Genomic DNA, 27878 nt, shown 5'->3' with positions numbered 1-27878 from the left:
ATCTAATTTTTTTTTGTATTCTCATATAAATTTTAAAATCAATTTGTCAATTTCTGCGATAAAAAAACTGCGGGATTATTCAATTTTTTAAATAGAGCTAGGTCTATATATTTTTATTTCTATTTTTGTTATCTTTGATAAATTGTATTTTCAAGATATTTGTCCATTTTATGTAAGTTGTCAAATTTATTTGCACAAAGTTATTATAATCTTTATCATCTTTTTAATTCCAGTAGTATCTTGTATTATCTATTGCTTTGTAACAAATTATCCCTAAATAATGACTTAAAACAACTAGTGTTTATTGTCTCATAGTTCCTTTGGGTCCTATTGTCTCATATCCTCTGGATATGGCTTCACAGAGTTATTGCTTATGGGTGCCCCTGGCTCAAGTCTCACATTGCTGCAATCAGAGTTCAACGAGGACTGTAATCATTTCAGAGCCTGACTTGGGAAAGGATCCTTGTCCAGGTTCACTCATATAGAGAACTGGATGGATAGTTTTCTTCCTTACTTTCCTCTTATTAAAGATGTTGTTTTACTGTCTTTTGGCTATCCTTGTTTCTAATAATCTAAGTGTTTTCATACTGTGTTGTATTTCTGTGGATGCTTTCAAGATTTTCTTTTGATCTTTGGTTTTCAGCAGTTTGCTCATGTGCCTAAGTATGGTTTTCTTTAGATTGATCTTTGGGGTTTGCTAAAATTCTTCAATCTTTAAATTTGTATCTTCTACCAGATTTGGGGAATGCTTGGGCATTGTTTCTTTGAATATTTTTGTCAGCCATATTTCTCACCTCCCCTTCTGGGACTCCCAGTTATATTTATGGTAGACCTTTTGATATTATCTAAGTCACCATGGTGGAAATTTTTTCAGTCTTCCCTCTGTTTAGATTCAAAATTTTGTATTGCTTTATCTTCAGTTTTACTGACTATTTTCTAATCGGCTGTTACCTTCACCAGTGAATTTTGTTTTTTAAATATTGAATTAAAAGTTCTTGAATTTCTGTTTTATTCTTTTTCATAGTTTTTCTCTGGGCTTATTCTTTATTTTTCTCTGGGCTTATTCTTTAATTTATTCTGCACATTTTTTTATTGTTGCCTTAGGCATAGCTATAATACTTGTTTTTAATATCATTGTTAATTTCAACATCTGGGTTATCTTCAGTGTTGGTCTCCATTGTTTTTTTTTTTTTTTAAATCACATCATTTTGATTAGTTCACAACTGACAGCAAGAACCCAGCATCGCCTTAAAAACTAATTACATAATATTGTAAAATTTTTGGTGTACATTTTCCCCATTCTCCCATTGTGATTTCTAGCACTGACCTTTTAAAAAATGGATGTCTTAACATGATCTTTTGTCTTTTGCAGGGCATCTTCTCTACATTCAGTTTCATCTAAGTCATTCCGGGATTTCTTAGTAGAAGAAAAAAAATCTGTTACTGGTCACAGTTCAGGAGATCATGTCAAAAAAGTTTGTTTTAAAGGAATAGAAAATTCCCAGTCTCCAAAAGTTGAAAGGTAATAAGTTAAACTTACACATTTTCTACCTTAAAAAATTCTATGGTAGTTTCACATTCTGAAATCTTTAAAAATTTATCAGGTGGATTTTTACACATTCTTTTACACTGAAAATTAACATGTCTTTTTTTTGAGGCTTTATTTTGGTAGAATTGTCTTATAGTAAGCTTGTATATATTTAAAGTATTTAATTTGATGTTTTGGCATATGTACCTGTGAAACCATCACCAGCTACACTCAAAACAGTGAATATAACCATCATTCTTAGAAGTTTCCTCATGCCCCTTTGTAATTTCTTCCTCCCTACCCCATTTTGCTCTCTAGGCAGCTACTAACCTGCTTGTGTCAGTATAGACCACCTTGTAAATTCTAGTTTTATACCTGTAGGAGCATTCAGTATGTAGTTTTTGATTCATCCATGTTGCTGTGTGTATCAATAGTTCATTCCATTTTATTGCTGAGTAGTAGTTCATTATGTAGATATAAAACAGATGATGGACTTTGGGTGTTTCCAGTTTTTTCTCTAGCTATTTTTGATACAAGTTTTTGAAGTCCATTGTATTTTATTTTATTTATTTATTTTTGTATATACATCTTATTTAATTTTTTAATATGGAATTTATTGTCAAATTGGTTTCCATACAACACCCAGTGCTCATCCCAACAGGTGCCCTCCTCAATTCCCATCACCCACTTTCTCCTCCCTCCCACCCCCATCAACCCTCAGTTTATTCTCAGTTTTTAAGAGTCTCTTATGGTTTGCCTCCTTCCCTCTCTGTAACTTTTTTTTTCCCCTTCCCCTCCTCCATAGTCTTCTGTTAAGTTTCTCAGGATCCACATAAGAGTGAAAACATATGCTATCTGTCTTTCTCTGTATGACTTATTTCACTTAGCTTAACACTCTCCAGTTCCATCCATGTTGCTACAAAAGGCCATATTTCATTCTTTCTCATTGCCAAGTAGTATTCCATTGTATATGTAAACCACAACTTCTTTATCCATTCATCAGTTGATGGACATTTAGGTTCTTTCCATAATTTGGCTATTGTTGAAAGGTCCAGCGTATTTTAAAAGAGGTTTCGTATTTTAAATGCTTACGTGGAACATGAAAATCTAAGCATAATTTAAGAGCAATTTTCTAATAAAAATAGCTTCTTTGCCATGGTATGTAAATTCTCTTAATCACTGTACAAGGAACATTCTTAGAGCATTAGATAGTCCTGTGTTGGAAGAAAGAACTGTGTTTCAAGTTGGTTGACTAAATGGAATTTTTTTTTATTTTTGCTAATACGACATCTCCCAAAGATATTAATCCCTAAAGTATTTTAGACAAAACAAAAACATAATTAAAAATGTCAGCTGTGACCAGATTAATATTGTTTTAGGTAATGATAAACCTTTTTTCACTATTTGTTAAGCCTTTTTCCCCCTAAACCCTTTTTTTAAATGAAACCTTATGTCCAATTCCAATGTTATCAAATATGTTTAGCTGATTGAATCAAGAAGAGGGATGTGGGAACCATTACTAGTTTAACCTTATCATATCTACCTTACAAGCAGCTCCTGAAGAACTGTCAAAGTCTTCTAACAACATTGGAAACTACTGGTTTAGATGAACTCTTTAAACTATTTTTGTAGTTTATGTCATGACTGACTGCCTTATTATAGATAAATGTATATTTGGGACCAAAGATCTTGAGCCATTTACTTACAATATGGAAAATCAGGGATCAGAAAGAATCTGAAAAAATCATTTGCTCTCTCTTCTATCTTTATGAAAACTTTTATTAGTAGGACATGATTTTAAAATAAAAATCTTAAATGTAACTCTAACATATGAAACAGATAAACGTTTTTATATGCTTACTTAGGAAAAAGTAAGAATATTAAGGCTGGTTTGTTAGGGTCATAAATACAGAATTGGGTGTGATGTAAGACATATGTAGTCTTAAAATTGACAAATATTTCATGACTTACCTGCTCTCTATCAGACATGATGCTAGGTACTAGAGTTACAGTGATAAAATTAACATTGCCCCTGCCTATTTAGAACACAGTCCAAAAGAGAAGAAAAACCTTACACAATTCAGTGTACAAAGCATATTTTAATTCTCTAATATTAAGAAAATCTTGACTGAAATAAGTAATTATAAATGATATAAAAATCAACTCACAGATTCTTTAAGAGCACAGTTCACTTAAACAAAGATGGCAGAAGAAATTTTATTCTTGAATTGATGTAAGAATGAATGAACCTGGCAATAGAAGTTAACATGCCAATGATCTTCAATGTATTAAAAGTATTTGTATATTTTTAATTAGTTTTAAAAATGTATTTCAGAAAAAAATTACCAACAAATGTTTGGTGAACATTTTATTGTACACTGAAAATGACAAACTATTCAGTATTTATAAGGTGTTTTCTTAACAATGTTGAGGGAAGGATGTTTTATTCCATTCATAAGTAACAGTCAGTCTCTTAAGTTCTCACAGTAAAAGTGTTTATTTTCAACTTCATTTGAATGCCATTGTACACATACACATGCATTTGTTTATATATTTCATAAATGTGTATGTTTACAAATTCTAAACAGATGTTTTAAATCATTATCTCTCATGTTTTTCAATCCCAGGTTTTTAAAAATTTTAAGTTGGCTTTTGTTATACTCAGTAATGATCCTGTATCATAATACTCTTAAAAACTGAATATAGTCTTTTTCAATAATAAAAAGAAATAAGAATACCATTGGTTTTTGTAAATTGTGTGATGAGTGATGTAGACCCACTTTTAAATAGAAAGACATGTAACTTCCTTATTAATATGAAACACAAATCTGCATCTGCATGTATTCTTTTTTTTTCCCTCCTTTCTTGTTTTGCACTGGAAGAGTTATTTTTCCTATCTAAGGTAATTATTTGTACCTGTGCTGGCATCTTAACTCCTTTCCACTTCAAAAGCCTTAAGCTGCTAATTATCCCTTTCTTTTCTTGTGGATATTCAGCCTTTTTCCTTTTAGGTAGATACCTCCCATCTGGTTTTGAATATGCTCAAATCTCTCTCTTGTGGTCTGGGTGAGGTAATCAATCCCTCAGTCATCTCCCACACTTTCTTCTAACAGTTGTCCTATCATTACCAATCCCTTACTCCCTTCACAGCCAGATTTCTCAAAAGGGCTGTCAGCTCCCAATCACTTCTTAATCCAGTCTGGCTTCCAGGCCCATTACTAAACTGAAACAGTTGAGGCGAAGTTCAGCAGTGACCTCCATATTGCCAAAACCATGAACTTTTTTTTTATGACTCATTCTACTTGAAGTTCAATTACAGGTCATCTTCTCATTTCACTTTATATTCTTTCTACACTATTTCATGAGCTTCTATCTTCAGTTATTAGCTATAAAGATTCAAAAATTTTATCACCTGCCCACAACTATCATCTGAGCTTCAGACTTACTTAACTGTCTTCTTGATATCTTCATCCCACTTAGATGTTCTGAAATACTGTAAACTTTATGTCCAAAACCAAACAATGTTTTTTCTCATACCCCTTTCATAAAATCAAACAAAAATATAGAAAAAACATGGGGCGCCTGGGTGGCTCAGCCGGTTAAGCATCCGACTTTGGCTCAGGTCATGATCTCACAAACTGTGAGTTCAAGCCCCGCCTCAGGCTCTGTGCTGACAGCTTGGAGCCTGGAGCCTGCTTCAGATTCTGTCTGCTTCTCTCTCTGCCCCTCCCCTGCTCATGCTCTCTCTCTGTCTCAAAAATAAATAAAACGTTAAAAAATTTCTTTTTAATATATACAAAAAACATCCCCTTCCCTGATTTTTCTTCCAAAAATTTTCCAGATTTTTTCTTCTTGATTTACCCAAAGATAACAGGAATATTATTTCAAAAAGATATATGCACCCCTATATTTATTGTAGCATTTTTTACAATAGCCAGGTATAGAAGCAGCATAAATGTCCATCGGTAGATTAATAGATAAAGAAGATGTGTGTGTGTGTGTGTGTGTGTGTGTTTGTGTGTAATGGAATATTATTTAGCCATGAAGAAAAATGAGATCTTGCCATTTGTGACAATATGGATGGACCTAGAGAGTACCATGCTAAGTGAAATAAATCAGAGAAAGACAAATACCATATCATTTCATTTATAAGCAGAATCTAAAAAAGCAAAAGAAACAAGCAAAAACAGAGACATAAATACAAAGAATGGATTGGTGGTTGCCAGAGGGGAGAGGGTTGGGAGGATGGGCAAGATAAGTGAAGGAGACTAAGAGGTATAAACTTGGGGTTATAAAATAAGTAAGTCATGGAGATGAAAAGTACAGCATAGGGAATATAGCCAATAATATGTAATAATGTTGTATGGTGACAGATGGTGACTACACTTACTGTGGTTAAGCATAGCATAATGTATAGAACTGTTGAATTACAGTTGTACACCTAAAGCTAAGATGACATTGTCAATTCTATTTCAAATAAAAAATACATATAAAAAGTCCAGTTCTTAATGAGAAGAATGGAATATTTTATGGTTAGTTGGAAACAAAAAGGTATATCATAATACTTAGCTTAAAATTAAGACAAAAGTTCTCTTTTAAAAAGCCCATTCTTCCTGAGTTTTCTTCCTTGGTAAATGGCATTTGCAAGTCTTTAACATTCTATTTTCCTGACCAATATCTAGTCTGCCATTAGGACATGTCATTTTTAGATGTTGAAAATTTATCAGATCATATAGTAAACTTTATCTTCACTGTTTTCTCCCTCATTCATATTACTGTGATCTTTCACTTGGGCCACCTGAGTAGCCTAACTGGTACTTGCCATGGCTTTTCTTACATTCCTCCAGTATATTGAGCCAGTATATTCTTTACTGAAATGCAGGGTGAAAGCTGGAATCTGTATATGGCCTTTAAGGCCTACATAGTCTGGCTCCTGCCAACCTCTTATCTTTCTCTTTTAACATCTCTGTATTCTAGTTCTTTTCTCAAATGCCATTTATTTCTGGCCACCTGCCTACCCTTTGACTAGTTGACTCTGATTCTTCTTTCAGTCTCTATTCAGTCATATTCTACGGAGAAGTCAGACTTCCCTTCCTGCGTCAGTTTTCTATGTGTTCCCATAGCATTTCTTATTCATCACACTTTCTACAGTTATTAGTGTGATTCACTGTTTAGTGTTTTCACCTACAAGTATTTTAATGTTTTTATATCCAACTATATATTCAATGAAAGCATAGGAGAGGAGAGTCATCTCAATGAGAGAAGATTGATCGCTGCTCCTTACTGAATTACCAACGCTTATTTTCTAGCATGTAGTAGGTGCTCAGTGAGAAAAAGATGAATAAATGAGGTAAAATTGTTTCAAGTAACATTTTTTTCTAATGAGTGAGTTATGTGCCTTAGGTGTATAAATTGTAAGATATGAACATTAAGTTCATTTTTGTAATTTTACATTTTGAATATTAATGCTGTAGATTGAAATTTTATTTTCTTTGGATAAGTCTTTATTTGTCAGAACTCGAAAAATATGGAGGATCTGTGGTTTCATAGTTGATCACTAGAGTGTGCTATAACATCAAGGCTCTTAATTGTGAAAAGTGGCATCTGCTGTTACACTGGTTTGGAAATTGTAAAGGAGTGTATAATAGTGTCATGCCATCCATAGCTTGACTGTTTGGTAAGTGGAAGTTAATGTTTTAAATAGCTCTAAGTTATCACTGAGCACTGTGTTTTATCTGATCACTAACGAGTAAAATAGCTTGACTTTCATTTTTTAATTTCATCACAGAAAATGTGTAACCATAAGTGAGCTCTTTAAAAAGGAAATAATAAAACAGGTGAAGTAAAATATTAATTCACCAAATTATATATGCACAACATTCTGCTAGCCTCTATTATGTGTATATATAAAAGTGTTATATACAGGCCTAGTCCCTTAAATGTATTTGAAATCTACTTGGTAAGTCTATATAGGCACTACATGGAAGTTAAATTAAAGGTCAGGAATGAAATTGGAGTACAGTATAATAATATGAAGTCACAAGGCAATATATGATTTAAGTGATAGATGAGTGGTTCAGAGAAGGGGAAAAAATGGCCATGGGCTGGAGATGTGTTTAGTTCATAAACACTTTTCTTATTCAGTGCCAAATATTTGACCATTATATGTATGGCCATATGAATAGTATTAGAAAAATATTGATCTATTTGCATTGCCACAAGCATTTCAAAAGCTTGTTTTTGAAAAGAAGAGAGGAGAGGGGGTAGTGTAAATAGAGGAAATAGTGTAAATAGAGGAAACAGTGTTAGAGCAAAAAGCAGAAATGCTATGATTCTTTAGGGAATTTTCATGGCAGGGATGATGGAACTCATCTTAGGAAATTCCTCAAATCCTACATCTTGTTTTAATTGTAGAAACTGTGATTTTTTTTTTTTCCCCTGAGGCTAGAGAAATCTAGGAATGGCAATGTTATTTGGGGATTTTAAAATGTAGAAAATGGGTTTGTGTAATTTATGTTTATTGTTACTTGTGTGTTCTTTCATATTCCTTTCACTTAAACACCCCCTTACGTAATTCTGGGCAGAAACTGATCTCGTGTTTCTTATTGGTTAGGAAAACTAGTTGTGAGATAAAAACTGTTACATCAGCTCTAAACTTACATAAAAATCTTTATAATTAAGCTAATACAGAATTTTTTTAACTGTATAAGAAGTAATTTATTCTCAAAGTCTAAATTTGGCAAGATTAACGTTCTTTGAACAAAAATCTCTGAAAGAAGATTTTATTTTAGCCAGCCTTTCAATGTTGCTTTTATTTTCAAAAGGCTAAATTTTATAGATTGTCTATTGAGATGTCTGTTTTGCAAATACCTAAAGCTTAATAATGTTGTGTTTATTATCTGGAAACTTAGCATGTTTTGACATTTGTTTAATCAGAGCTCTGTTTAACAGTTTTGCTTCATTCTAAGATGAAATTTTCATGGACTTGCAGTTGTTTGGGTAAATTTATAACTAATGAGATTATCCATTGAAAAACCATTAATGGAAAGACTTCTGGGATTACCATTTTATAAAACAGATTTGAGTTTCAGTCTAACATAGTAGCCCTCTGTGAACCTCTCCTGAACCAGTTTTATCACATGAAATGAGAACAATAATGCCTGTCATACAGGTTTATTATAGGGCTTATATCTGATGATTTATATGAAAGTACTTTATTATAAAATCTGTTATACAGGTGAATTGTTATACTTAAGCTCTGATTTTCCTAACTTTGATTTAATAAGGCCTGTATAAGATAGTGTAGTCCTGATACTCAATTTGTTTTAGCCAGTATCATAGCATTTTCACAGACAGTTTGTAGCTGCTGCTTCTTACTTAATTGAATAATAATTGATTACACAATATTTTTCCATTTCTTTGCAAGTGTCTAACACTTTTAGCTGATCCCCAGACACCAGAGGGAGTTTTGAGCACCACTTAAGTCATTATCTGTGTTTATTCCATGCTATGCTTCAGTGCCCCTGGAAGGCCTCTAATCTCCAGTCTTGGACTGACTTTATTGACTTTAGGACTTTTTTTTTCCTAAGAACCTTTCCAGGAACTTAACCATGGGAATTTGCATTTAGTCTTTAAGATACCTCTTTATTCCATCAGAATGTAGAATTTTTTCTATTTATTTTGTAGTTTTTATCTCATACTTAAAATCCTTTGGCTGATTCAGTTCATTATTCCTAATTATATTTTTACAAATGACTGTGTTCCACATGTCCTGCTGGACACTGAGAGACAAACATGAATGAGGCACAGTGTGTACCTTGAGAGACTAGTCAAGCAGTTAAGGCAGGCGTGTAAATAATAATAACACAGTGTGTAAAGTTCTGTAATAGTAGTTGAAGTGCTTTAGGAGTAGAGAGGAGGTGATATTTGAGCCAATCCTTAAAGAATAAGAAGATATTTGTAGTGGAATGTATTCTAAACTAAGGGGAATAATAGAAAAAAGGCATTTGTGATCATGGAAAACATACTGTACTCTGAGTAAAAAAGACCAGCTTTCAGCTGTCCCTGCTACTTACCCAACCTGTGAATAAGGCAATTATGTAATATTCTTTGAGTCTAAGTTTCCTAATCAGTGTAATGGAATAATACATGCTGCTTTCTTTACAGAGTATTATGAAGATTAAATGAGATAATGTGTATGAAAATACTCTCGGTAAATTTATTTGCCCACACTTCAGGTCTGAACATTTTAGCTTTCAGCGCATTTTGTACTCTGGCCCTACTGGTTCATTTTATTAACTTTATATCCCTTTTAATCGCATCCAAACTCTTAAGCCAATCATTCTGTTTATTGAAAAGAACAACTTACCTTTACTTAAGCCACCAGAATCTTTTACTATTCCATGTATCTGTACTACCAAAAACCCTGTGTCAGTGCCACCTTCCTCAGCTTCAATGCAGTTTCCTCAGTGAAGACAGCAGTACATACCCTCATCCATAGTATACCAGTTTCTCCTGTGAATCCATACTACTTAGTACATATTGGTACAGGTATCAGTTGTTTTATCTCATGTTCTTTCATCATTGTTTAGATAGATTTTTAAATCTCTCCTCCCAGAATTTTTTGAGGGGAGGGACTGAGTTTTAATCAGTCAGATTTTCAGCACCATAGTGCTACACATACCCAGTAACTGCATAAACAAATCAAGATGTCAATATTTTAGGCCCTGTTTGTTCATTCTCTGACTTTCTTTTAAATCTGTCTAGGCCTACATTTGCTCATTCCTGAAAGAGAGCATTGGATAAATCCAGATAGTCTCTAGGGTACCTTTCTAGCCATAAAATTCCACAATTAGGCCAGTCTCTGTAGTACCTTTGTTAAGTTTTTCCCTTACAGGAATACTTCCTACCCCCCCTTATCCTGTACCCCGTTACTGTCTTTTCCATGAAGCCCTCTCAAATAACCAAATCTTTAAAAAAAAAAAAAATGTTTTTAATGTTTATTTTTGAGAGAGAGCACAATGTGGGGAGAGGGGAAGAGAGAGATGGAGACACAGAATCTAAAGCAGGCTCCAGGCTCTGAGCTGTCAGCACAGAGCCCAAAGTGGGGCTCAAACTTACCAACTGTGAGATTATGATCTGAGCCGAAGTCGGACACTTAACCGACTGAGCCACACAGGTGCCCCTAACCAAATCTTTTTTGATTTTTATAGTCCTTGTTAGATACTAAATTATTTTCTGCTATACTATGTCATTTTATATGTTTTCTTCCTCATTAAGTTTGTGAGTTCTTATAGGATAGAAATATAAGATATGATCTCTATATTCTAATTCCTGGCTTATCAAAGTATTTACTATAATAGTTGCTCACAGAATTTGGCTGCTAATTATCTTGTTTATATGTATTTTGAAACAGTGCTAATTTTTCACTTTTATTCATAAACTATTAATGTGGAACTTTATTTACAAAGTTTTCTGTATTTCCTAATGTATGTTTGATAATAGTAAATGCTTATATGAATATTATTATAAAAATAGACCATTTCTTGCAAGATCATCCTCTGTGGTATCTTATACACATGATTTTATGAGTATAGTTTTTTTGTGTTTTGTTTTTTACTTATAATTTTAAAGGGAAATCTGACCTGACTCAGGGATTCGTAATTCTTCCTCTTTATTTCTGTTAATAGTTTTGCTAATATTACTAGAGGTCTTAATCTCCAGTTTTGGCATTTGTTTTGCAGATGTTCCACTCATGGTTCTCCAGGACTAGAAGGCAACCATATTTCAGATTTACGACTTCTGGATAGTCCCAAGGCTAACTGATTAGTTTTGGAGCCTTCAAAGCTACGCTGTTGCTTAGCACTGAAAGATAATATTAAGACATTGAGAATAGTATGATATTGAATAGAATGTATTATCTAACTACTGTCTGCTCCACAGTTTTAGTTACCTTTCTGTTTAGTTATATTGTTTCTGCTCCATCTCACCTATTGGTGTTTTCTAAAGTTATCTCTACAGCACTGATCTCTGCAGCACTGATCCAAATAAAGTATTAGCTCTCCTTTCTTCTATTTCTCACCTTACCATTCTATAAAGAGAATGCAAAAGCTTCCAAGTCCCCTTAAATTGTAGGTCATTGGGAAAAAATGTGGAAGAGTATTTGAGAGGAGATTTTATATGCCAAAATTTGGGAAGATGAATGAAAACTCATTGTTACTATTCTTTCAGTCCCTGGCTGTCGTCTTCATTGACTGCTCCTTCCATGGTAGCCCCCGTCACTTTTGCATCTATTGTAGAAGAAGAACTACAGCAGGAAGCAGCTCTTATCAGAAGTCGAGAAAAACCCTTGGCTTTGATTCAGGTAAATAAGTTGCCTATAATGGACTTAATTTAGGGAAGAACTACATTACATATCATCCACATGTCTTAAAATTATGTTTGTTTTCATTGCAAAGGGGCGTATATTTATTACATTAAAATGTAAACATAAAATTAAACTGAGGCCCTCAATAAGTATCAGTTGAAGTATTCAGGATAATTAATTTAGAACCACTTATCATAAGCTCATTTTTTTTTTTAGCACTGGTGATACTTTAGACCATTTTAGTTTTTAAAAGTGATCGATAACGAACTTAGCAATATCCAGTTCTACACCCAGCTTCTGTGTCAGTAAGTGTTCTTAGGTTGTAAGCCACAGATACCAACTTTGGCAAACTTAAGGGAAAGGGAAACTATTAGAGGGTTATTAGAATTCCTCAGACTTAGTTGAAAGACTTGAGAACCAGGCTTAGAAACAGGTAAGACCCACAGTTGCCCCAGAGAGCTTAGAATCAAGAATTAGAAGACTTGTACAGTATCTCACTGAAGTTACTGGAATGAATGGATTCCAACAATTATTTTCAGGTGTTGTGTTTTTTTTTGTTTGTTTTTTTTTTTTTTTTCCTTTCTGCTCAAGATTAAAATTCAAGGCTGGGTAGGTATCTGATTATTCTAATTTAGGCCTTAATCCTTCTTGCCAAGGGGATAGCAGGATACCTAGTTTTGCTGCATTGTATTCACAAAAAGTGGTACTTCCACAAAAGGAAATTGGGAAGCTAATATAATTCTTCTAAAATAGTAAAGCAAGGCTTGTTGTTGTTTTTTTTTTCCACCCTTCTTTCAGATCGAGGAGCATGCGATACAAGATTTGTTGGTTTTCTATGAGGCATTTGGAAACCCTGATGAGTTTGTCATTATTGAAAGGACACCACAGGGACCATTAGCAGTACCTATGTGGAATAAGCATGGATGCTAATTTGCTGTGGAGTTGAAATGCATTTTTTCATAAATCATGATTGTTATAAAGAAAAGCTGTGGAAAAGAGTTCTTAAATTTGGTAACATTCTAGATAGAATAAGAAAGGATATAATTACTGAAGTTTAGGTATTTAATGTTTGTATGATTAAAAACAAATGCCACAGAATTGTGATTTTAGTAACTTTTTATGTAAAAATGTGTGAGAGGAAAAAGTTACTGGCTAAGATTAAGTAGAATTATTTCTTCTGAACAATCTTAAAAAATACGAGTGATTGAAGTGTAAAATTTAAGAGTGAGGCATTAAAAATAAGTTTCCATGAGAATTTGAGATAAATAAGTAGATTTTGCCAAATGTCTGTTGTCACTCTTCTTTTTTTATGTGATATTGATGAGCTTAAAGTAGGAGCATCAGCCATTATTTCTGATCCATTAATGGCCAAAAATTTGTATTCGCTACAGTAGTTGTTTCCATTCTTGGGTCTTTTTTGATCAGGCTATCATGTTCTAGCTCTATTTAAAGCTTAGACTGCTCGAATGCCATAGTTTTTCAATTTGTACAGCACATTCTGCATTAAACTACAGAGTCCAGTGAGAAAAGAATATGATTACAATTCTGAAATGTAGTCCAAGATAATGGTTCCTTTATAAAATTTGGAGCCATTGTGGGTTGTTTTTTGGTGGGGAGGGGAAACATTATAAAAGCCTGATTGTGAGAGAATCAGTTTCTCAAAATGTTAAAATTTTCCAAAATAAATGCTTAATTATACATATAAGAATTGAATAGTTTTGAAGACCCTTTACAATATTATATAATCAGTTCTCTGAGCCTGAGTTATATCAATAGACATAAACATTGTTTTCTTTACAGTATGCTATTTGTTTTTGAGTGGTTAAATTTTTTAAAAACAAATGTTAAATGTGTGCTCTAGTAAACTAGACAGATTGGGAAGGTTAATCTTCTAGTTTCTGAAACATAATCGTAGGGGGACATAGAGGCAAGTCACTGCTGTAATTCAGTTGATGGAAATATGGCTGAAATTAACTTAATACTTGAGATTTAGCTCTACCGAAAACAGTAAATTTGTAAGCAAATGTGCAATAAAAAATAATTGATCTATTTTACTGCTAATGTGTCTTTGATATACTATATTGACATCTACCATAGGAGGAATTATTAATTATTCCACCTGATATACAATAGATGTAATAAGTTGATGTTGTATATTCACTCCTTGATTGCTTAAAATAAGGCGGTTTTCCTAAGATGCATCTGTGAACAGTTTTATGTTTGACTACATTGAAAAAAATGGATTTTATATTATTGAAGCTGCAGTAAAGAGGCCTTCTGAAGTAATGGATTTATTTCATTCGAAGCTCTTTATTGGCATCTTTAACATTTAAAGATGCTATAAAGGGATGGTTTTCATGGTGTACTCCACGTTGCCTATAGGAAGCACCATAAAGGATCTTTGTTGGATGGGATGTGAAGGAAGGACAAAGGCTGACTGAGTCTGTGGAGCTTCAGACCTTTACGAACCTCCATCAGAGCACTGGACTGTATGGCCCATTTGGTATTATAAGGTATTATATGAAATTTCATTGGGAAAAAGAGTTCTTTTGCTAGTAAAATGAAAGAGAAGCACTACTATGCACTATAACTCTGTAAACAATTCCATGAAAATAGTAACCTAAATACTTTACCACCAAAAAGCCCAGGAAAGTGAAAGGTTTTTTTTTTTCCCCCCTAAAATAATATTCTGCCTATAATAATTCATCTTTAATCCCTTGACTTTAAGACCTAATAGTGAAGAAAATCTAGAAATTGACAATTTAAAGGATCAGGGGATGGAGAGGTTTTTAAGGTGGACCAAAACAATCCTAGAACTCTTTAGCCTGGAAAGGTGATGGTTACGTGGAGGTGGGGGTATAAAATAAGAATATCCTGAAAACTTGCAGAGTTGACAACTCTACCAGTCAAGTAAAGTCAAATATTTTGACAAAATACTAGGATTTGGGACCTTTCAAAGTTCAGAAGAGATGGCTTTTAAAACAAATTTAAGACTTTCCTACTATATAGAAATGACAGAGACAGTTGAGAAATATTGCTAGTTAATATCTAAGTTGGTTCTGTAACTCTTTTGGAGGTTGGGGTACATGTGTTTGCTCATAAGGGTGTTAATAGCTGTTTCATAAAATTTTAGATCTGAAGAAGCCTAATAGACTAACCCTGCAGATTCTATTTGATAAACTGAAGAAAATGAATTCCAGAGAAAGTGACTAATGAGAATGAGGTCTTCTTTCAGTCCGATTCCCCTACAGCTGTGCCTCTTAGAAATTGCTAATTGTCTGTAACAATTTAACCAAGACTGAGAAAATATAAAAAAGCACTTAGTAAAGATAAATGTAATCCAGAAAGAAGCTTTCCAGAATTGTCAATTTAAGAGAGGTTTTCAGAACAAACTACAACAACCTTCTACCAAGGAATTGGGACAAGTGATCCAAGATTTATGGTAATGCTTATGTGTATCTTTTTTGCCTGAAGTGATGCTCAGTTATGTAAGATACCAGAACAAGCTGGTTTTTCCTATCCACATGACCATCAAATCAAACTAGATCTTTAAGACCTTATGTATTGTATTTTCTTACATGTCATCTCTCTACTTGGCTGGCATTTCATTTGTGTCAAAACTGAATTCTTGACACCCCCAAACTTCCTGATCTTTTTTATTTCCTTATCTCTCAATTTGTCATTCTTCTAAGTCATTTGGGCTGAACTCTTGGATTCTACTTTTTCTCTTTCCCCATTTGACCCCTACATTTATCAGTTGTCCAACTCCTATTGATTCTGTCTCTGCAATATCTTTTATTTAATCTTTTCCATTTCATTCTTACTACTACTGCATTTTATGTCCTTTTTTCTTTACAAAAATTCTCAAACCTTTGGTCTCAGGACCAAAGGTTTATACTGATAAAAATTATTGAGAATTCCAAAGAGCTTTTGTTTATGTGTTATATCTATTTGTATTTAATGCATTCAAAGTCAAAACTGTAAAAATTCAATTCCTTTAAAAACCAGAAACCATCATATGTAAACATAAATAACATTTTTAATGAGAATATTTTTATAAAACAAAATTAGTAAGGAGATTGGAATCATTTTCTGTTTTTACATATAAAAATATGTGACTCAGTATTTCAGGTTTAGGTCTTTGTTGCCTGGTTTGATCTGCTTCTGCATTCAATCTATTGCAATGTCACTTGTCATATAGCATCTGGAAACTTGAGAGATTGAGACAGAAAAATGCAAATGACATGTTATGAAAATCGTTTTGATCTAACTCCTCCTGAAAGGTTGAGAATGTGGTTAAGAACCACTGCTTTAGTCTTTAGCTGCTACCCCTTTCTCCTTCTGCCTTGTCCAACCCAATACACTTATTAATTCCCAAACTGATAGCCCCAGAGCATAGGTCTTGTTTCTGCTTTGAAAACTTAAGTCACTCCCTTTACACTTTAAGTAAATGCATATTTCCTCAGTTTGGCCTTCCAGTGATGTTTTTTTTTCCCCAATCTCTACATGTGGTGGTAGAGCCAAACTTGACCTGATATTTCTCCCAAATAGATTTTGCTTTGTTCATGCAGATCTCTGCCTAAATTTTTCTTTCTCTTAACCTGTTGAAATTCTCTTTATCCATGATTAACACAACCCAGATTCTGCTTCTTTATAAACTTTTTCCTGTTTTTTTTCCTCCCCATACTCCACCAAAAGAAAAACAAAAGATAGTATATACATGGATTAACTATGTTCCCATTTCCTTTTAACACTTTATACTTTTTAGGGTATTTGCCATATTTTGCCATTATTTTTGTCTTTCTATTAGTCTTTATCTTTCACTAAACTACTTATGCTTTGAAGGCACAGACTAGGCATTCTTTTCTTTCTTGTGTGTATTTTATTTAAAATCTTGAACCGTAACACACATAAGTGCACAACACAAAAATATTCAGCTCAGTGATTTACCAGTAGTCAAGAAATGCACCATTAACAGCACCTCAAAAGAGGCATTGGATTTGGTTTACTAATACTTGATTGAGGTTTTTTGCTTCTATAATTTATGAGGGATATTGGTCTGTGGTTTTCATTTCTTTTGTTATCTTATTCTGGCTTTAGAATCCATGTAATAATGGCCTCATAAAATGAGTTGAGAAGTATTCCTTCCTCTGTTTTCTGGAACTGTTTATAAATGATTGGTATTTCTTACTTAAATCTTTGCTAGAATTAACAAGTGAAGTTAACTGGATGTAGGCTTTTCTTTGTGGGAAAATCTTTAATTATTAATTGAGTTTCTATTTCTCTACAGGCCTACTGAGATTTTTATTTAAATCTTGAGTAGGTTTCAATAATTTATGTCTCTAGGACTTTATCTAAATCTAGTTTGTTGGCACAAAGTTCTTCACAGTATTTTAATCCTTTTAATTTCTGTAAGGTTGCTGGTGAGGTCTCCATTTTCATTCTCAATTTTGGTAGTCTGTGTTTTCTTTTTTTCCTTGATCATACTAATTTTGTCAATCTATTCAAAGAATCAACTTTGGGATTCATTGATCTTTTCCTGTGTTTTTTTCCATTGGTTTTAACCCTGGTCTTCATTTTTTCACTTTTTCTGCTTGCTTTAGCTTTAATTTACTGCTATTTTTCTAGATGTTTAAGCCTAGCTTATTGATTTAATATCTTTTTTCCAAATATAGGCATGTAGAGCTATAAATTTACCATTTAGCACTGTTTAACCTACATTCCATAGATTTTTATATGTTGTATTTTCATTCAGTTCAAAATATTTTCTAATTTCCTTTTGATTTTTTTGAGCCATGGATTATTTAAAAGTATATTAATTTCAAAATATTTGAGAATTTATAGTTTTGTTAAATTTGGAGAACCTATTTTGTATTGTTTCAAACCTTTTAAATTTGTTGAAATGTATTTTATCATCTAACACGTGTAGAATCTTGGAGATTATTCCATGTGTTAATGAGAAGAATATGACTGAATTGATACCAACATCTTATGAAATGGCAGTTTACAGAACTTTGTTTTCTATGTTGAAGAATGAAATTGTTACCTAAATAAAGGACAAGAATAGGTGAAGATCAAAAGGTTTGGACTGTGCTGGATATTATCTATTTGCACCTCAGATCCATTCTCTGTTCTTCTCCCTACTATTCTGTCTTACGAGGTTGAAGTCTAGAACTTTATCAACCAGCTCATTTTCCTTCTGGATTTTGATAACTTAGGCAGTTTGGAGCACCAATATAATATTGGCATATTGACAAGAGGAAAGAGAATGAACTTTATTTTTTTTTTCCTGTCTCCACCTCCATGGTGTTGCTATGGGTTATGCTCCTCACCAGAATGTCATAGCTGCCATGAGGCAGCTTGCTCCAATGAGGCAGTCTCTCTCCAAATTCTGGGAGGAGGGGTTTCCTGTTACTGATTCAGATTTAGGAACTCCAAAGGACCATCTCTGATGGTCACGTTACTACAGCGTGCATTGTAGTTTTTCTACATCCTGCCCATACTTTTATAGTTTATTAATAATTTGCCCAAGTTGAGAATGCTACCTGTTCCCTGTTGGGACTCTTAATTCAGAGATGATTCAGTAATGAAAAGCATGTAGAGGTTTTGGTGCAAGGATATATTATCTAGAAATTTGGCAGTGAATAAGTAAATGCATGAGAAAAATGGTAGATGGTGCACTTGTTTTGTGTTTTTAAAAACAGAGCTCTACTCATCAAGAAGGCAAAAGGAAGAAGTCAGTGCATACAGAGATTGGAGATGCTGGGGGCAGAGGAAATAATTGCAAAATGGAGATGAAGAGGGAATTGAGTACAAAGTAAAATTTATTGGAGAGAAATGTTATTTATTTTTCTCTTAAACTGAGGGGGAATATTTAGTATAATCATAGGGCAGTGGTTCTCAGTTTGATCTCCAGATCGGCAGTATCAAAACTACTGGGAACTTGTAAGAAATGCAAATTATTGAGCTCTACTCCAGTTCTACTGAATCTGAAACTTGGAGTGGAACCCTGCAATCTGTGTTTTAACAGGCTTTCCAGGGGATGCTGATGCATGCTAAAGTTTAAAAAAACCACAGTATAGGGGCCATTTTGAGGTGAAAGAAAAGGGAAGATATGCTTAGCTTGATAATCTGTAGAGTTATTTTTCATAGTACAAAGAAGGCTGGTAACTGGAAGAGAGTGGCAAACATACTTGCTATAGAAACTTAAAAGCTTAAATTTTGTTTGTCACCAAATGGAGGGCTTTTTACTAATTGATAGCAAGAGGGGAATATGTGTAAATTGCTTACAATTCCCTTTTAATTTCAAATATTTAGTACACTTTAAAAAAAGATTTTGAATTATCTTAAGTGCCCTAAAATCTACTCACTAGTCCTAATTATAACTTGCCATAAAGAAAATAAAAGTTTTTCCAAAGATCATCCAGACAGGAAATCAAAGAAATAATGGCCTTAAATGACATGTTAAACCAACGGACTTAACAGTTAATATACTAAACATTCCAGGGGTACCCGGGTGGCTTAGTTGGTTAAGCACCCAACTTCGGCTCAGGTCATGATCTCACAGTTCATGGGTTCAAGCCCCGTGTCAGGTTCTGTGCTGACAGCTCAGAGCCTGAAGCCTGCTTCAGATTCTCTCTCTCTCTCCCCCTCAGCCCCTCCCCCGCTCATGCAGTCTGTCTCTCAAAAATGAATAACCGTTAAAAAAATAAGATATACTGAGCATTCCATCCAGAAACAACAGAATATACATTTTTCTCAAGTGTACATGGAACATTTTCCAGGATAGATCATGTTAGGCCACTAAGCAAGTCTTAATAAATTTAAGAAGATTGAAATCATATCAAGCATCGTTTCTGACCACAATGGTATAAACTAGAAGTCAATCACAGGACGAAAGCTAGAAAATTCAGAAATAGTGGAGATTAAACAATATGCTACCGAACAACCAACAGGTCAAAAAAGTCAAAAGAGACATCAAAAAATACCTTGGGGAAAATGATAATACAACATAATAAAACTTAGAGGATGCAGCGAAGGCAGTTCTAAGATTAAAGTTCATAGCAATAAATGCCTATATCAAGAAACCAGGAAAAAATTCCAAACAACCTAACTTTACCCCTCAACACCTAGAGAAAGAACAAATGAAGTCCAAAATTAGTAGTAGGAAAGAAAGATCGGAATGGAAATAAATAAAAACTAAAAAGACCATTGAAAATATCAATAAGAGTAAGCTGATTTTTGAAAAGATAAATATGACAAACCTTTAGCAAGACTTCGCAAGGGAAAAAGCACACAAAATTAGAGGAGACATTATAACTAATACCACAAAAATACAAAGGATCACCTAAGTTACACATACCAACAATTTGGAAAGCCTGTAAGACATGGGTAAATACCTAGAAACATGTAAGACTGAATCATAAATAGATAATCTGAACAAACTGATTATTCAGGAGATTGAATTGGCAATCAAAAACCTCCCAACAGGGGAGCCTGGGTGGCTCAGTTGGGTAAGTGTCCGACTTCAGCTCAGGTTATGATCTCGAGGTTGGTGAGTTCCAGCCCACATCGGGCTCTGTGCTGACAGTTCAGAGCCTGGAGCCTGCTTCAGATATTGTGTCTCTCTCTCTCTCTCTCTCTCTCTGTGGCCCTCCCCTGCTCACACTCTTTTTCAAAAATTAAAAAAAAAACAAAAAACCTCCCAACAAACAAAACTCCAGGACCAGACAGCTTTACTGGTGAATTCTACCAAACATTTAAGGGAGAATTAATACTAGTCCTTATCAAACTCTTCTGAAAAATAAGAGGGACCACTTCCAAACTCATTTTACAAGGTCAGCATCACCCTAATACCAAAACCAGCAAGGACACCACACACAAAAAAACTAAAATTACAGGCCTATATCCCCAGTGAACATTGATACAAAACCTTTAACAAAATACTAGCAAGTCATATTTGACGATACATTAAAAGGATCATGTGCCATGATCATGTGGGACTTATTACAGGGATGGTTCAATATCTGTAAAACAATGTGATATATCACATTAACAAAACGAAAAATAAAAATCTTTTATAGAATTTTTATAGTAGCCAAAATATGGAAATAGCCGGTGTCCATTGATGGATGAATGACTAAAAAATTGTGGTTCACATACACATATTGTGCGTAGAAAAAAATTTTGCAATGATACATGGTGATGGATATTAACTAGACCTACTGCAGTGATAATTTTGCAATATATGCAAATAATGAATTATTATGTTGTACACCTGAAACTAACATAAGTCAATTATACCTCAATGAGAAAATTTTTCCTAGTTACATTCTCTGTTAGAAAATAAAAGTTAAATGGTATATATTGAAACTGTGTGGGGAAAAATTACAAGGCCAAACTCATTTTCAGATATCCAAGACAGATCATTTCCTAAGTAATCAGGTATTTTGTGCTATAAGCTCTCCCTTTATGTGTCTTTTATACACTAATTATGTGCATATGAACTTTTGAGTTTAATTTGCACAAAAAATGAACTGGATACTTTTTTTTTTTTTTTTTTGAGAGAGAATCTTAAGCAGGCTCCACACCCAGTGCAGAGCACCACATGGGACTCAATCTCACCACCATGAGATCATGAGCCGAAAGAGTCAGATGCTTAACAGACTGAGCCACCCTGGTGCCCCAGAACTGGATACATTTTTAAGTTGTGAATATGAGTTTATATAATACAAGTATTTTTCAAAATATTTACAAACTTCTTTAGATATGGAGCTTGGTTTAGGATGCATTTGGAGCTCCTAAATAAAATCCTATAAATACACTCCTTTTAAAATAGATGGCATGTGAAATAGATGGCAAATATATATATAGTATTCTTTTAAAGTTAGGCTAAAATATTAAGGGAACCTGCAATCCTTTCATGTGCATATGAGATGATAAAAGAAAGATTTGGAAGCGGTGTAAGTTTTTTTTTACTTACACTTTCAAGGCACAATTTAGTGTGCAGTAGAACTTCCAGTTTTAAGATGACAGAGGAAAGACATCTTCAGCCTCCTCTTGAAAATCACCTCTGAATAACAAGAAGAAGAAGCAAATACAAGCTTCACCTTTGATCAAACCGGGGGTTATCCTTAAGACTGAATCTCAGTATAAGATGACAAAATGTGTATGAATCCCATCAAACTTAAAAGCAGAATGGCCTCCACTTATTACTTGACTGGAACTACAGAAAAGCTCTAGTTCTTGCAGATTTTCCTCTTTGCCTGGTTCCGGTTTGGGTCCAACACATGTATCCTGGTTTTTTAGAATTTTCTCATTTCTCAGAGTAGATTTGGTTATCTATACTGAGGAGTTTCAGGAACCATGGATTAACTGACAACTTCAGCTTTTAGCAGACTTCAGCACAGTACTTTGTTCTTGTGGCCAAAGCCAATTCAGTATCATCAGGCTTACCTCACAATAGCATCTCATCAGCTCATCAGTCCTACTAGTCACCCCTATGTTGCAGTCCACAAAGCATGGTCTCGCTTCCTGATTTTGTGTGTGTGTACCTTTCCTAGTTAGCCCAGAACATTCTGTATACATAAGTTCTGGAGACCTACTTTACTGCATACCATCTATAGCAAACAGTAGTGATCTTATACTTAAAATTTGCCAAGACAGTAGATCTTCTGTTACCACGCCCCCCCACCCCACCCCCCACACACTACAACGATGACAATGACTATTGCTGCTGCTGCTGCTAAAGAGGGAAGGAGGAAACTTTGGGAGGTGATGGATATGTCTATGACCTTGAAGGTGGTAAAGGTGGTGATGGTTTCACATTACCAGACTTATCAAGTTGTATACATTAAATATGTAAAGCTTTTTACATGTTAGTCATCTCAATAAAGTGGTTTAAAAACTCATTGAAATAAAGAAGAAATAGGTTGAAAGAGCTGAACATGATCGCCTTTGAGCTGGGGTCAAAGAGCAACTATTTTGGTACAAGTCTTTTTTAGCAGGGATTGACATAAGCTTTTCTAATTATTTTACAATAATTTAAAAATTGTAAAATTAACTATAAAAACTACAATAAGTAGATAGCTTTATAGAAAAGAAAGACAATTCTTGCTCAATATAAATACTGATTTAACTTGTGTTTGATCTTAAAATCTGAGACTGTAAAACAAGTACACTGAACCTGGTTAATATGAAAGCTCTAATTATTCAGCCAAGTTTCCTTCATAAAGTAAGCCCCAGTCTCCAAAGATGCACAAGTATAAAGCCTCCATCTTCATTTGCTATAGCTATCAAATATTTTAAGACAAAAATCTGTGATGGAATATAACATAAGCATTTAGATTATTTGCATATATTAAAATTGTTTCATAACCCTATTTTTTAGACTTGTTAAAGACTTTTGAATCCTACTGTGATGTATAAATGATATAGAGATAACTGTGTATTCTGATAAATTACCAAAATATACCATAAAGTTACAGCAGTAGATAAGCATATTTGAATAGACCCTTTTCTCTTTTTTTTTAAGTTTATTTATTTTGAAGTAGAGATAGCGGTGGAGGGGCAGAGAGAGAGGAGGGAGAGAGAATCCCAAGCAGGCTCCTCACTGCCAGCACAGTGCCCGGCATGGGACTCGAACCCACAAACTGCGAGATCATGACCTGAGTTCAAGAGTCAGACCCTTAACCAACTGGCCCACCCAGGTGCCCCTAGACCCTTTTCTAATAAACATATTAATTGCTGGGTGTTCCTATATGGTATATGAGTCGGTAAAGAAAGTAACTCTAAAGCAGGAAGTTAACAAAATCAGGTAAAGTTTATCAGTACCTGGGGTTGGTTTCTATTAAAGCTAAGCATTTTAAAAATTGGTTTCAGTTTTGTGTACCGTTTCAGGCTAAGATTCTTCTTTGGAATCATTTTGAAGTTTGTGTTTTAAGAACATGTGAATCTTAAAAGTGTTCTAAAATTAGAAATTAGAGCTTTTTTGCAGGTGACCAGGAGTTCAAAAGTCCAAATTTTAATGTTTAATAAAAGTCTTCGAATGAAGCACTATCTTTCAGATTCATAGAAACAGATGGCATATTAGTTTAGAATTTTTAGTTGTGAATTGTATCAAAATTTTTAGCTGAAGAATTGGAAGGGTGAGGGTTTTTGCATTCTGTATGAACATACCTACAGTTGGTAGGTGGATAATGTTTAAACATAGATAAATGTTTAAACAGAATTACACAAAGTACATTCATCAGTTTTATTTTTCTGTTTTCATTTTCTTGTGTGCCAAATAAGCAAGTTTAAAATTAGAAGGCAAAATAAAAATTTTTTTACATCAAGTCATAAACATCAAATCAAGCTAAATTTTGCTCCAATATAGTGTATAACTTTAATGAGTAAGTCTTAAAATTCTGTGGAACATGTTCTGGAATATTACAAAAGTATATTTTGTATACTTTATGACAAAGAGGAAGTAGTAATATCCACCCTCACTGAAAAAAGTCATTTAATAAGATAGAAAATAAAAGCATAATTAAGTTCAATTCATAACAACTTATGCCTGACACTATTGAATGTCTTATTTTAAATGTTTTTGAAGTATTCTATTGGTAGAAATTACAGATGGTTCTATTAAAAATAATTATTGTGTCATTGTAACTCAATTCTTCATTCCTTCCATAATATTTAGAGGATATAAAACATTGTCATTTTATTTTTAAAGTTTATTTGGAGAAAGAGAGAGCATGAGTGAGGGAGGGACAAGAAAGAGGGAGAGAATTCCAAGAAGGCTCTGTGCTGACAGCATAGAGCCTGACGTGGGGCCCAATCCCATGAACCATGAGATCATGACTTCAGCCGAAATCAAGAGTTGGCCTCTTAACCGACTGAGCCATCCAGGAGCCCCTAAAACTTACTGTTATTTTAATTTCAATTAATTTTTTAGAGAAAATTAGTTTATAGCTATTTATCTCTAAAGTTCTATTTGTTACCTATGTCACTGGTTTCATTTAAATCCTCTATTGTTTCTAACGTTTCTTTAAAAAAACCTAAAGTTTTTGAAACAAATTACTAACTGCATTTATCAATAAAAATAGAAAAACATGCAAGTTTTAGAACTCTAGTATTCCTTTTATTTCCAATCCCAGTGAAATGGAAATAACAGTAGGCTGAAATGAAAAGATGAATTTTCTTTTACCTTTTAAGAAGAATAACGTAGCAGTGACTAGTCTAATAAGCAATAAAATAGTGTGTTTGACTCATTTTGCAATCATTAGACGTGAAAACTTTTAGAAAAAGAGCCATTTAGTATTATTTTATGTTAGATACATGTCCATAACTATGTATCTAAAGCCTTCATCATCAACACCACACTCATCACCGAGCATTTATTTAAATAGCTACTGCATAGAAGGTAAAATTCAAGGACACGGACTAGCGAGTACATTCTCTTCTATATAGGGAGTGACATTTGAGCTGAAGGTGGCAGAAAATAATGTAACATTTTACGTTTCTAAGAGCTTTATATAAGAAGAGATAGGTAAAAAGTACTAGAATTAAAGGTTGTGACTGAGATTTGATTCTTTGTATGTATGTTAAACAATTATTTTGCATTAGTTATATACAGCCCCCACAACAAGACCTTATCTTCAACTTTTCAGGATAGTACACGATTAAAGGTGAAAAGTTGCAGGCTTATCAGAAAGGACATTTATGTTCTCTTTAACACCATTTGTCCTCAGAGTTGTTGGTGTAAAACTTGTTACTCCTCTGGGGTTTTCATAAATCTAAAGCATATTTATTAAGTTTGCCACAGGATTACTTTCATCAGTAAGATGCTATAATGCCATGTAAATGAACTATCTGGAGTTCTTGTGAAGCTATATTAGAATTAGTTTACAGAAATATCAAGTATTTGAAAATAGGGCAGAATATATGCTAAATGCAGGGCTCCCTAAAATGTTTCAATAGAATGCTAATTCTGAGTGATTCTAATAGTGCTGTGTATTTCTTAAAACCCCTGTGGTAAACTTAATTTGGGAAATGCTGGGTTCAAGACTATAGTATTCCTCAGATTCTGCATTGCAGACTCGCAAGAAGGGCCCTTTCCAACGTGCTTTATTTTAAAATTTATACTAAATTCATTTAACCAGTGAACTTTATTATTATTATTATTATTATTATTTTATTATTTTGAGCAATACCCCTAAGGAATTGGAGTTCCATGGAGAATATTCTGGATTACACTGGCATCAAAATTAAATACGAAGCTCTGGAATTAGACAAACCACCAAGGCACTTTACCTCTCTGAGCCCTGGGTTTTCACTGATACATTAAGAATAATTGCTACTAGAGATTGCTAGTTCATGTAAAGAATATAGCTTATTATAAGCACAAAGAATATATCTTATTATAAGCACAAATAAAAAATTCTTACATATCAAAACAACATTAATTAGAGGAGCAGAATCCACAAACATAGCCACTGTAATTTCTCAGAAAGTACAAAGCCTAGAAAAACTGAGCAGTATGTCACCAAAGATAACTATGAAGCAACAGAAAAAAATTTGAACTATTTTATATTAAAATATAAAGTTTACTTTGGTTTATGATTCATAATTCAATCCATAATTAGTTCACTTAATTTTCACATAATCTTCTTCAATCTTCATAAAAACGGCTGATGCTATGTCTATTTTTACATTTAATTTTATAGATGACAAAACTAAAATAACCTTCCCAAGCTCTAACTAATCTGTGGAGCCAGTATTGAAACTGATCGGAAAGAACGAAAGGAAAGGAAAAGGAAAGAAAGGGAGGGAGGGGGAGAGGAAGGGGGAAAGGGAAAGAAAAGAGAAAAGAAAGGAAAGAAAGAAAAAGGAAAGAAAGAAGGGGTGACTGGGTGGCTCAGTCAATTAAGTGTCCGACTTCAGCTCAGGTAATGATCTGGTGGCTCATGAGTTCCAGCCCCCTGTCTGGCTCTGTACTGACAGCTCAGAGCCTAGAGCCTGCTTCAGATTCTGTGTCTCCCTCTCTCTAAGCCCCTCCCCCTTTTCTCTCTCTCTCAAAAATAAACATTAAAAAAAACTGATCTAACTCCAGTTAGAGAAAGTGTGAGCAGGGGAGGGGCAAAGGAAGAGGAGAGAGTGAGGATCCAAAGTAGGCTTTGCACTGCCAGCGAGGAGCTCAATATGGGGCTCGAACTCACAAACCACAAGATCATTACCTGAGTTGAAGTGGGATGCTTAACTGACTGAGCCACCCAGGCACCCCCATGCTCCATTTTTAAAATTAATATATGTATATTGTTAAAAACTTGAATATAAAAAGATGAAAAGTCACATCTACCTCTCCCCCATCCTCTGGTTCCTGCTTTCAGATGCCCCACATTTTCATTAGATTAGGTGTTTTTTCAGCCCCTTTACACAGATTCAAGCACATACAAATATATGTTCTTAGTTTCTCCTGTAAGTGTAAAGTTCTAGGACATCAAAAGCATGATTCATTAAAAAAAATTCACATATTTTAAAACTTCTGTGCTATGAAAGACCTTGTTAAGAGGATGAAAAACAAGCTACAGACTATATCTAAAATAAGGAACCACATCTAAAAAAAGAATTATAAAATATGCAAAAGATATAAACAGATTTTCACCATACAGAAGATGCAAATGGCAAATAAGCACATGAAACTACATTCAACAGCATTAACCATTAGAAAAGTGCCAATTAAACCCACAGTGAGAGATCATTATACGCCTACTACAACAGCTAAAATGAAAACTAGTGATAATGCCAATTACTAGTCTGGGAGGATATGAAGAAACTGGGTCTCATTTGCTGGTTGAACATGTAAAAATGGTTCAGCCACTCTGGAAGATAGTGTAGCAGTTTCTTGTAAAACTAAACATGCACTTAAGATATGACCCACCAGTTGCGCTTTTGGGCATTTATCCTAGAGAAATGAAAACTTATGTTCACACAAAACCT

At 33.8% G+C, this 27878-nt stretch overlaps 1 protein-coding gene and 1 long non-coding RNA gene across 6 annotated transcripts in view; one reads left to right on the top strand and one right to left on the bottom strand.

Annotated features, from left to right (window-relative positions):
- Positions 1-13943, top strand: part of IBTK (inhibitor of Bruton tyrosine kinase) — a 90367-nt gene extending 76424 nt beyond the window's left edge. For all 4 annotated transcript variants that reach the window (XM_042986719.1, XM_015541069.2, XM_007090145.3 and 1 more), the window contains exons 26-28: positions 1373-1522; positions 11759-11891; positions 12693-13943. In XM_042986719.1, coding sequence (XP_042842653.1) covers positions 1373-1522; positions 11759-11891; positions 12693-12824 — 415 coding nt within the window. In that variant the 3' untranslated portion in view covers positions 12825-13943. The remainder of the gene's footprint in view (positions 1-1372; positions 1523-11758; positions 11892-12692) is intronic.
- The window catches only part of LOC122238681, a 42454-nt gene extending 20156 nt beyond the window's left edge, over positions 1-22298 (bottom strand). For both annotated transcript variants that reach the window (XR_006217731.1, XR_006217732.1), the window contains exons 1-2: positions 21877-22298; positions 1328-1417 (exon numbers count right to left, since the gene is read on the bottom strand). This is a non-coding gene — a long non-coding RNA (uncharacterized LOC122238681). The remainder of the gene's footprint in view (positions 1-1327; positions 1418-21876) is intronic.
- Positions 22299-27878: the final 5580 nt, after the last annotated feature.

This window comes from Panthera tigris, chromosome B2 (assembly GCF_018350195.1).
Source record: "Panthera tigris isolate Pti1 chromosome B2, P.tigris_Pti1_mat1.1, whole genome shotgun sequence".
In the NCBI taxonomy this organism is placed as follows: domain Eukaryota; kingdom Metazoa; phylum Chordata; class Mammalia; order Carnivora; family Felidae; genus Panthera; species Panthera tigris.
This window is presented reverse-complemented; position numbering and strand designations above follow the sequence as displayed.